Here is a 12,352-nt window from a genome sequence, read left to right on the forward strand (position 1 = left end):
CTTTAATATTAGGTCGTATTGAGTGATGATTCTGAAATATTGGCATCCCATAGTGCATTTTAGTTAGTGATCCTAGTGAACATAAATAAAATTACAGGTTATAATCTGAAATATTCAGTCAGTTGCTGGGATTCTCCACTCCCCCCAACCCCACAGCTACTTTTATAAAGACAAACATCTGGATAGTTTCACAACTCCAGATGTTTACAAATCTGCTTCTGGGATGTGAAAAAAATTATTTGGGTGTAGCTTTTTTTTTTTCTTTTTATTTTTTTCTTCCAAGTATTTAAGACTTGTGTAGAAATAACTTTGAGTATTTTAGATTTTAGACAAAAATGGAAAGGTCTGAAATTTCTCATAGAGTGAGCCCTAATACAACTACATATTTCTCAACTGTCAGAATTTATAAAATAGCTATCATGAAATAGAAACAAAATTTTAGGCAAATAAAGAACAACTTACCTAAGGTCTTTGGAATTTATTCATTCAGAATATTTATCAGGCATCTACTACATGACTGGTCATGTTTCTGGGATATATCAAAAAGAAGATTACTCTTTTGCCAGAGCTTACATTCTAATAGACAACATGCAATAAGTAAAATAAATAACATGTGTTAGAAGATGACAAGTGCTATGAGAAAAAAATGAACAGTTCAGCAGGGTAGGGTAGAAGTTGCAGTTATAATAACCAGATGATCAGGGTGGTCCAAGTTAACAAGATGCAATTTGAGCCAAGAGTTGAAGATTTTTCAGATGGTCACGATCTGGGGGAGACACATCCCAGCAGAGAATGGCTGGATGGAAGGCCTGAGGGTGCCTGGCCTGTGTGAGGGCATTAGAGAGCCAGCATGACAGGGGTAGAGTGGACAGCAGCAGTAGCAGGTGATCAAGTACAGTGCTAATGGAACCAAGGCCAGATCTTGTAGTGTCTGCAAACCACTGTGAAGACTCGACATTTTATTCTAAGTAAATTGTGGAACCACTGGAGAATATCAAGGACAAGAGTTGATTTGGATTTTAAAAGGATCTCTCTGGGCCTTGTTGGACAATACCAACTATAATAGGGATAAGGGAAAGAGCAGGGAGACTTGGTGGAGGGTTTTGCTGTTATCCAGTTAGAGAGATTATGGTAGGTTGGGCCAGAATAGTAGCAATGGAGGTGGTGAGAGATGGACAACATCTGGAAATGTCAAAGGCAGAGCCAACAGGATTTTCTGATGGAAGGGATGTACAGAAAGTGAGAAGAAAGCAGTTTCAGATGCTTACAAGGATTTTGTCTAAGCCTAGGTGGTGCCATGAGCAAAGTGGAGAAAACTGTAAGGGAAGTGGTTTAGGGAGAAAGTTGGAAATAAATATAAGGTTCAGATTTAGGAATATTGATTGTGACAAAGCTCTTCATCATACTAGTGGGGATGCAAATAGGCAGTTGAATGAATGACTCTGGAGTTTGGGTGAAAGGTCTGGAGTGAAAGTAAATGTACCTGTCTCAGCATGTAGAAGGCCTGGGACTGGCTGAGATCATCAAGGAAGTGAGCAAGCACAGACGGGAAAGAACCAAGCATAGCACTCAAGAGCACCAAAACTTCAAAGAGGTTCTAATATGATTTCTTGCTATACTGAAGATAAGGAAAATTTAGAATTTCTTGAGTTTTTCTTATTTAAGCAATAGATATAATTTTAATTTTGAAAAAAAAAATATATAACACAAAATTTACCATCTTAACCATTTTTTAAGTGTACAGTACAGTGGCATCACAATCCATTCACACTGTTATGTTATTGCCTTGATCCATCTACAGAGTTCTTCATCTTGCAAAACAGAAATTCTATGCTTGTTAAGCAATAACTCCCCAATACTTCTTCCTCCCAGCTTCTGGCAATATCCGTTCTGCTTCTGTTTTTATGAATTTTACTATTCTAGGTTCTTAATGTACCTGGAATCACACAGTATTTGTCTTTTGAAAACTGGTTTATTTCACTTTGTATAATATCTTTCAGAATCATTCGTGTAGTGGCATGTCAGTGTTTTCCTTCCTTCCAAAGGCTAAATAATATCCATAGTCTGTACAATACCACACTTTATATACTCATTCATCCTCTGCTGGAGTTGGGTTGCTTCCATCTGTTGGCTATTGTGAATAATATCATGAACATGGATGTATAAATATAGGGGGTATCTGTTTTTTAAAGTCTTGTAATACATGTAGTAGTTGACTTTCATGTTTTTTCTTTTTTATATAAGTAATAAACACATTTTATTTATAAAAGATATAAAGCTGTACATAAAATAGTAATAGCTATATAAATAGCAAAACATGACAGTTTTTATTTATTATCTCATTTCACCACCATACCTAATTCCCAAAATTAAGGTTTTCATATTACCTTCCATCCTTTTTAATATGTTTATAGGTGAAGTATCCCTAATTTGAAAATTTGAAACTCCTTGGAGGTGTTGACAGGATTTTTAAAAACTTTTTTTTTTAATATCTTTTGCTTTATTCAGTTTTGGATTCTGGAGCACTTTGGATTTTATATTTTTGGATTAGGGATATTCAGTTGATAAAGTCTATGCTAATATTCCAAAACCCAGATAACTCCAAAATCTGAAGGATTCTTGGATAAGGCACACTCAATTTACATACATTTGTATACAGCTTTTTTTTTTTTAATGAGATCACATTATACATTCTGTACTATACAATTTTCTTTTATCTAATTTTGTCTTGGAGATCATCCGTATCTGTTACAAATCTTGATAATGTTGAATTGACCTGTGTCCACACAGAACTATTTCTCTGCCCTAGGTACCCACTTACTTGTAAATCACTCCTACTGGTTCTTCTTGATAATGGGGACTCCAAGAGCCCCTGTAGTTAATGTAGTTAATGGGTAGACTATCTGGTTATAATTTGGTTTCAATTTCTTGTTGTGCAACTGGCACCCAAATGAGAACTCTCCCCAAATCATAAAGAAGCAAAGTTGTACTATTTATTGCTATTAACCAAGATGAAATGATTAATGAAATGATTTTGGTATGAGGCAAACTTTCTTTACCAAGATATGTGTGACCTATCTCAGTGGTCAGTAACTTTTCCCTTAAAAGGCCAGATAGTAAATTGGGGGACAGAAAGAGGTATGCTTACAGCCACATATGGTCTTCTTTTCTTTAAATAACCTTTTGAAAACGTATGTGTTCTCTGTGTCCTGCATGTATTCCTGTTTCACGAAACTGGTGGATGTTTGGAGACTTGTTTTAAACAATAGTATGAAGTGAAGTTTCTGACTGTGGCTTTATTATCCCTGGCAAAAGATCTGTGGTCATGAATTTTTAATGAATTTATGGGGAAATGAATGTGTAGTTGATCTCTTATTGCAAGCATCTTGTCACATTCCTGGGAGATAATCTCTATAAATGTGACACTTATAAAACCCATCACACCCAGGAAGCTTGCTCTCCAGAAATTATGTGCCTAATTTTGAATTTCAAATTAATACTTTTGTAAGACACATTTCACTTCTAAATAGACTAATTTTTAAACTTGTTTCATATGTTAATATGTAACAGTGGAGGTCTGTTTTTTTTTTTTTTTTTAAGACTTTCAGTTTTGTCATTCAGCACATTAACTTCCCATTCAACACATTAAAGGTTTTATTGCTGCTGTTGTTATCACTCTGGCTAAAGCTGCATTCTTGCTTTGGCAAGGTCTCCTTTTATGATTATGCTGCAGTTTCTTGCTCTGGTTTATAGTGGAGCTGTGGCTTTTCTGAGATTCTGCCCCTACGCCATCCTTCACTAGGCCCCAGCAGGTGGCCTTTAGGATACTTGCTTGATGTTGAGATCACTGTGGAAAAACAACCAAATCCCCCTGAAAGGCTAAGTGGTTGCTTGATATATATCCCTGTGAATTTGAGGTTTTCTAGGAAGGGGACATAAGCTCATACATTTAAAGATTTGAACTTTTAGTTCTTTCATTTACAAATTTAATAATATTTTGTCAGTCATCCATAGCTCTTGCTTTTGCTGAAAATAGTTAATCCCGATGACAGATTTACCATTTTAGCAGAAGGGTCTCTTGTTGAAAGCCCATTTAATTTCTGCACTGCTTCTCTAATAAATTTCTCAGACAATACTTAGAACTGTTAATACTTCCTAAAATCTGTTTCACCAAAATAAATTTTAAGGGCACACAGAAAATAAAGCAGACGTGTACTTTTTAGCCAATATTATTTAATAATTTGGACTAAGAAGGATCTTCTTTTAAAACATTTTATTAGTTGTTAATAGATTTTTATTTATTATGTGGTGCTGAGGATCAAACCCGGGGCCTCACACATGCAAGCGCTCCACCACTGAGCCCCAGCCCCAGCTCCCAAGAAGGATCTTGTTGATTCAGTAGATAGTTGATTTTTTTTAAACTTAGCTTTTCTTGATTTGCATGATAAAGTTTTAAAAATATCTGATATTGGGGCTGGGGATGTGGCTCAAGCGGTAGCGCACTCACCTGGTGTGCGTGCGGCCCGGGTTCGACCCTCAGCACCACATACCAACAAAGATGTTGTGTCCGCCGAGAACTAAAAAATAAATATTAAAAATTTTCTCTCTCTCTCTCTCTCTCTCTCTCTCTCTCTCTCTCCTCTCTCACTCTCTCACTCTCTCTCTCCTCTCTCACTCTCTCTAAAAAAAAAATATCTGATATTTATATTTGAATCCTACAAAAATGAAACTCTTTGTTTCTTAACCAAATGGCCTATTTTGTTTCAGTTGTAGTGAACTCCTGATAGAAATGTTATTTTCTCTTAACCAGAGTTCAGTCTATAGTTAATTTCGCCATGTCAACCATGAGAGAGGGAAATTTAATGTATGTATACAAAGAAGACACTGACATGGCTTTTTCAAAGGTCTCTGAAATTTAAGATGTACCTTCTTGTATCAGAAACTGAACAGAAGACTGATCTTTTCCTCTCTGTGTCTTGTAATGTATCTCAGTGTTATTTTAAAGAACATTTTGGGTTTTGAGTTCTAAATAAACTTGATGGCGTTCTCCATGTAATCTTGCCTTTCCATCCTTGGGAAGCTTGGGTCACTCCTCTGCTGCTCGTGGGTGTTATGTGGAGTCACAGAGTAAGCTAGTGGGTGAGAGGTTGTGTGTTACTTGCTTGTTTCTGTCTGAGCCATTCTTCTGGAGTCTTTGGGTCAGCTGTCACGTTGGGGCTTTCCTGCTTTGTTCTTTGAGTAAAGGCTGATGACTGGTGACTGACTGGACACTGGTAAGAAACGCTTTTAACAGATTAGAGCTGGGCCCCTCCTGTCCTCGCCTCCACCTACACCAGAGCAGCTGCATTCTAAGCCCTTTCTGTGACTCTGCTAGGAAGGGAGGTCTGTGTGTAGCCGGTTTTCCTGGGTGTGCTAAGAGGGTTTCGAAAGCACATGGAATGAGCTCTTTCCCAGGAAAGTTCTTTATCAAGGAACTCAGCACTCATGGAAATAGTGTTTTGACGATTAATCTTATGACTGCTTTGGTTTTATGGGGTTAGGAGAAATGTGACGAACCAGATAGAATTGTGCTATGCCTCAGTATTTATCTATCTTTCCTTTTGAACTCACAGGCAGCAGTACCTGTCCAAAGGTCACTCTAGTCCCACCTGGTTCAAGGAGCAGCACAACCACACTGGTTGATCAGAATGTATCTGAAGAGGCTCAGGGAATAAATGGGAAGACACCAGCGAAACGCTCAGCTGCAAGTCCAAAGCCACAAGGTATGCATGTGGGTGGGGGGTTGTGGTTGGGGCTGGTGCTTTGTTCACTGAGAAAGTCTACTTAGAAGAAAGAAGAACATGGAGTTTTTAACTATAAAAAGAGAGGAACTGGGTACCTTTATTTTTTAGCACCTTTTCAGGCAGTGCCAGCATTTGCTCTGCTCCTAAAACAGTGTATAAATTTTTCTGTCATTGTTCTTTGCACAGTGCTGAAATTTCATGTCTTCTTCCTGGCACTGGGATCTGTTCATGCCTTATGCTCAACCTAGTGCAGGGCTTAATTTACTGTCTATATAATAAACATATTTAGAACTACTGTCAGGAAGAATTGGCCTGCTAGATGTCAGAGGATCTGTAAAACAGATCATTCTAAAACAGTGCTTAACATACTTATCAAGAATGTGTTTAGATGATATACCTCTTAGAAACAGAGACGAAAAGTAAAATCCCTCCATTTAGATGGAGTAGCTATTTGGGGGAAAATAAAGTGGAAAGCTCTGAATATTTTATTCAGTGACCTCTTCCTTTTACAGAGAAATTTCCAGTGAACTGAGTATTAACTTTGAGAAGCACAAATTATAGTTTTGATGGTAGAGATCAAGGCCTTTTGGAATGCAGTGCAAAAACTGAGCTTTGTGATGGTTTAATGTATAGTTTCTTCTGGATGGATTTTCATTCATAATACTGAACATTTATTTACCCAAAAAAACATTTTTAGAATCACTGTGCTTTGGAGAAATCTATTTATATCTTGTTTATTTTGTGTTTACTTTGGTCTCTTTCCTATTCTTACAAAGAAAAAAGCATACTAGGGAATGCATTGTAAAAGAACTCATGTTGTTTTTTTAAAGTTGTCTTTGTTAAGGATTTCTGAAAAAAACATTTGAAATAGACTCTTAATAGATTATGGTATGTTAATCTTTTTGTTCTCACTACTGGCTGTATTCATGGTGGAATGTCAAGCACAGCCAAATAATTGGTGATTTAAAGGAAGAGGCCCCTCCATGAGCTTATGACCTTTTCTTTGGGCCACAGTTCTCCCTATAACAGTGACATGACTATAAGCACAGACATTCTTTTTACCTTGATTTAAGCTATTTTATTTGTAAAACACAAAATTATACCTTGCTCATTAGAGTTGAAAAGATAAAATATGAGGTAAGACTATAAAAACTGAATGCAACTCTAGTTTATGTAACTGGCCAGATCAAAAGCGAGATTTTCATTGCTTAAAAGCCTGTTTTGGAAGACACATTACATTACTTCACTGTTTTTCACAGTCAGTGTATTTTTTTTATTGATTTTTATTTTAAATAAATGACAGCGGAATGCATTACAGTTCTTATTACACATATAGAGCACAATTTTCATATCTCTGTTTGTATATAAAGTATGTTCACTCAAATTCATGTCTTCATGCATGTACTTTGGATAGTGATGTCCATCACATTCCACCCTCATTTCTAACCCCATGCCCCCTCCCTTCCCCTCCCACCCCTCTGCTCTAGACAGTCAGTGTGTTGCAAGAAATCAAAGCAGCGTCCTTCCTGAGGGACACTTCTGCTCTAAGCCCACTTCTTTATGGAGACTATAAACACTTAGCTTTATTCTTGCTGTTTTAAAGTTATACCAAAATCAATATGTTGCTGTTTAGATGCTTATTTACTTCCTGTCTTAAATGTGGATTATATACAATTTTCTACAACTACCAAGGATATTTCCAGATACTGAGTAAATGCTCTTTCTTGATATTTGGCTCTTCCCTAGAACCTCTGGCTAAAATTTTGACCCTAATATTTTATATTCCCCAATGAACTCATCTCCTTGGGCTTCTATAACAAAATATTATAAACTGAGTAGCTTATAAACAACAGAAATTATTTCTCACAATTCCAGGGGCTGGGAAGTCTAAGATTAGGGTGCTGATAGATTTGGTGTCTGGTGAGGGCCTTTCTTTCTTCCCCTTTTTTCTTTTCTTTCCTTGTTTGTTTGTTTCTTAACAGTGCTGGGATGGAACACAGAGCCTCAAGCATGCTAGTCAAGGGCTCTACTTGTGAGCTGCATCCCCAGCCCTTTTCCTTATTTTACTTTGGCCTGTTTTCTGATTGACACTAAACTCACAATAGTGGTAGGGGCAAGGGTTCTCTCTAGGTCCTGTTTTAAAGGGAATGAATCCCATTAATGAGAAGCAGACTTAATCATAACCTAATCATCTCCCAGAGGCCCTTACCTTCTCATGCCATCATCTTGGGGGTAAGGATGTCAGCATGAATTTGGGGACACAACATTGAGATCATAGCACCCATGTCTCTTTGTTTTTTGTTATTCATTACCATCTGACCTGCTGTGTGTTTTATTCATCTGTCTTGGGTGTTTTCTGTGTTTTGTGCTCTTGTATTCCCTCCTATAGCCTGGGGCAGGTCTACAATAATCTCCTCTGCCACATTTCTTCCACTTTTTTATAATACACCCTTCCTTTCCCTCCTTTTCCTCCCTCCCTCCCCTTCCTTCCTTCCTTCCTTTCTAACATTTCTTCCACTTTGCTTCAGCTGTTCTTTATTTAAAACTTTAGATGTATGCCATTCAAAGACCAACATCCCTGAATAAGGCTATATCTTAGAATTCTAAGATGAGCTGCCATATAGATTGGGTACTGTGTAAGACTTACTGGCCAACAGTAGTTAATAGCTACCCTTTACTGGAGAGGCGCTAATTCTGATTTCTTCAGGCTCTTAACATTAGAGTGACTGAGGCAAAAAAGGGATGGGAGTGTTAATGAAGACTTCCTGCATGGAGTAAGGGAGTAGCTTACTGAGACTTTTATTTAATCCTGCTATGTCTTTAACCCCTTAAAAATTGTGAATGGTGAGGGTACTGAGGCTAAAGAGTCATTGTGTGACTTTAACTGAATTGATGACTCTTGTTCTATATCAGTAGTTTTTACCCAGAGGCATTTTTGACACCCTTACCACCACTTCCATGGGACATTGCTTATGTCTGGGGACAATTTTTTATTTGACATTACTTGTAAGAGTTGCTACTGGCATCTAGCCAGGAAAGGGTAGGGATGATGCTCAATATCCTACAGTACACAGGACAGCCCCTCACCACAAAATGTCATCTAAACTGAAACATAATTAATGCTGACTTTGAGAAACACTGATGTACATCCTAAAAGAGCACATCATTATATCTTGGGTGTTTTTTGATTTCCTTATGTGAAATGCTAATGAGATTATAGCTACAGTTTATTTTGGTAGTTTTCAGAGGAGAGAGATTACTGTTGTATGCATATATATTAGTGGTGGTTATTGTGTATCATGCATTTGGAACCAGGTTTATGTTTGTGTTGATTGGAGAATCATGTATAAGTTTTTAAAAGGTAAAAGAGGTAAATTTTAGATTTGATAAAGTTGCATTTGGATCTAAATGGCAGTGTGTAGATTTTTTAAAGATTTCTTCAATATTAGAGCTTGTTTTGATTCCACCTCAGAAAATACCCTAAGGCTTAGAAACCATGGCTGATTCTCTTTTATACCAGTCCCGCTAGTCAAACACATTACTGAGCGACCTCCAACATAGTCTTTCTTCTTGTTCACCACTTTTATTATTGACCTATTTCTGGCCATACTAGAGTAACTCAAAATAGCTTCTTTTAAAGCAAATAGTACTTTTTCTCTCAAGAGCTTTGGTCCACAACATTCTCCATAGTTCATGGTTTTTTTTTGTTTTGTTTTGTTTTGTTTTGTTTTTTTTGGTAAAACTCAATTTTTGTCACATAATGCCTCAGTCTTTAAATCTAAATATTTTTAAAGTTTCATGAATTTGGAAAAGCCACATTATTATTTGAATAATTTATGAAATTATATGGAATACTCAAACTAATTTATTTGCCTGTAATGTAAAACAGTCCATTCATGTGTAATAATCTATCGTTAACAAGTGTATGTTTATAATGCATTTATATGTAGCCAACTATTATTTTTTATTTTTATTGACAGTAATTGAAATCTCCTAATGCTCTTCAATCTGGTAATTAGTTTCTCTTCATTCTTCATGATCACTGTGCATACTTGGAAATTTTTTAATAATTAGATTTTTTTTCTTTTTTATTTGTGTATAAATGTGGCTATAATGGTTCATTTTACTAACACTCAGATATCTCACTTAGCATGTGCAAAACTGATCTACCAATCTTCTCTCCAAAAATTACTCAACTCACTGTTTCAGCTGATGACTGTGCCTCCCTCAGGTGTTCAGGCCAAAGGTCTCAGACTCATCCTTGACTCCTCCCTGTTTTTCTCATACCTCACAAGCAGAAAATGTACTTATAAACTACGTCTAGAATCCAACCAAATCTTATCACCTCCTAAGCACCCTTATCCCATGCCTGGATTTCTATAATAACCCCTGACTTGTTCTTTTCTATATTCTCAGCACAGCAACCAGAGTGGTGCTGTTGAAATGTAGGTCACAAAGCTACATCTCTGCCCAGAACTCTGCAGTGACTTCTCATTTCTTGCAAAGTTAAAATCACTTCCAGGGTCCATAAAATTTGACAAAATCAGGCCCCCCCCTGACCTCAACACCTACTCTGCTCACTCAATCATTTTGCTGCACTTATGTTGGGCTCCAGACTTTAGTAGTCTCTAGCTTTTTATCCCTCTGCTGGGATGCTCTTCCCTGAGAAACTGGTTCAACTTCTTGAAATCTTTCAAATTGTTGCTTCCCACAGAAGCCCACTTTGGACATCCTGTTTAGTGCTGAAATCTGCCCTCCCTACATTCCCTGTGATCTTACTCTTTTAGCTCCTCCCCTGTTCTCTCTTATCACTTCCAACTACTGATATATGATTTTCTTGCTGGTTTTTTTTTTTTTAATTGTTTTTCATTCGGCTCACTAATTGGCTGAAATGCCTGGAACTTCATAGTCATTCATTAAGTATTTGTTGAATCAATGAAAAGGTAAAAATTTTAAAACCCTGTTTATGTGTACAAGAATTCCTATAAGAGGTATTTAAATGAAAAGGCTGAATTCTTAGTGGTTTTATCAATTTCTTCTCTCACTGAAAACATATGAGAGTTCATAGTGCTCCATACCCTCACTTACCCTTGGTATTGTGAGATTTAAATTTTTTGGTAAATCTGATGGTAACAAATTATCATATGGTGGGTTTAATTTGCAGTTCCTGGATTATTAGTGCAGGTAAACACTATTTTTTTCCTCTTTATATTCTGGGGCTACAGGTTCTTTTAGTTAATAGTCTATTGCAGTTCTTTATTCTGGTTGTTATTCCATCTCAGTCATATATAATACAAAAGTCTTCTAGGTTGAAAAACTCCAGGTTCTCACAGAGCATCTTGGAGGCAACAAGGGGGTGGGACACTTATGTGGGTGCAGGGGAAGACTAAGGGCAGTACTAAGTTTTGAAGCTTTGTATCCTACAACAAAATTCCTTGTAGATTTTAGATCTCATATTTATTAATGTTGTGCAGTTACAAAATGCTTTCTTAAGTGGGGTGGTTCTAGGTAATGTCCAAAAAAAATCCTTTACTAAGTATTTTATTCCTCAAAGTAGCTATATGTTACTTTTTGAATCTTTGATAAGAGCAATAAGATAAATTGGTTTTGGTATACATTGATTTTCCTTAGGAGTTGAATATTAACATATAATCAGATGGGTCAGAAGACCTAGGCTGATCTCATTCAGATATCATAAAGAAACCCAGTCCAAGAAGACATTGATGGTTCAAAAATATTACAAAACATTATGACAAACGTTAATTGAGAAAGATGAATGAAGATTTTTGAGGTACGGTGGGAGGACAAGGGAAATTAGGGGTGGAATACTAAGGGTGGGCTTCTCAAAAGGAGTTGATGCCTGAGGTGAGCTTTGTTGAAAGTATGGGAGTTTGCCAAGTGGAGCGGAAAGATTGCAAGAGACTTCCCAGGTGTTGGGACAACCTGAAGGCCCAAGGAAAACATTGCAAGCTTACGATTCAAAATAAAACGGCTGTGTGGGGATGGGTTGGGAGAGATCAGGTAGATACTAAGAAAAAGCCCAGGAAATCTACTTCAAAAGAAGACAACCTGCTGTGATGTCTTTATTTACAAGTAGACATAACAAAATTCTTGCTAACATAATTCTGACATTGTTCACATCCTTACCAGGATGTGTTCCTGTGTTTGTTTGATTCAGTGAAAAGTGTTGTAGTACACATTCTGGATTCAGAACATCCTTTACCTGAGAATTTTATTTTATTTTATTTTATTATAATAATTATTATTTTTTTGTACAAAAACAAGTAGGGAGTGATTGGAGTTGTGATTGGAGTTGCATGCTAAACTACTGTTAGTGGGAATGATTTTGCCTGTTTTAGATGTTACATTACTGTCCTGATATCTCTAGAACTAATATCTGAAATAAATGAATGAATGAATGAAATAGTAAGAGGAAGAGGAATTGAAACATTAAGCATTTCCATTCTCATTGTCTCAAATACCAGTAGGAATTAATAATAAACTGTGGCCTTAAAATCTTGCCTACAATTTATGATCTTTTTTTCCCTATTGTACAATGGGGGGGGGGT

General features: G+C 36.7%; 1 protein-coding gene across 7 annotated transcripts in view; it reads left to right on the forward strand.

The window, feature by feature from the left end:
- Window positions 1–12,352, forward strand: part of FGD4 (FYVE, RhoGEF and PH domain containing 4) — a 202,755-nt gene that overhangs the window by 123,869 nt on the left and 66,534 nt on the right. For all 7 annotated transcript variants that reach the window (XR_014024142.1, XR_014024143.1, XM_081310697.1 and 4 more), the window contains exon 2: window positions 5,613–5,762. Coding sequence is in view for 4 of the 7 variants with exons in the window: in XM_081310697.1 (XP_081166823.1) it covers window positions 5,613–5,762 (150 nt within the window). In the remaining 3 variants the exon portion in view is untranslated. The remainder of the gene's footprint in view (window positions 1–5,612; window positions 5,763–12,352) is intronic.

This window comes from Spermophilus citellus, assembly GCF_964194105.1.
Source record: "Spermophilus citellus genome assembly, chromosome: 10".
NCBI classification, from domain to species: domain Eukaryota; kingdom Metazoa; phylum Chordata; class Mammalia; order Rodentia; family Sciuridae; genus Spermophilus; species Spermophilus citellus.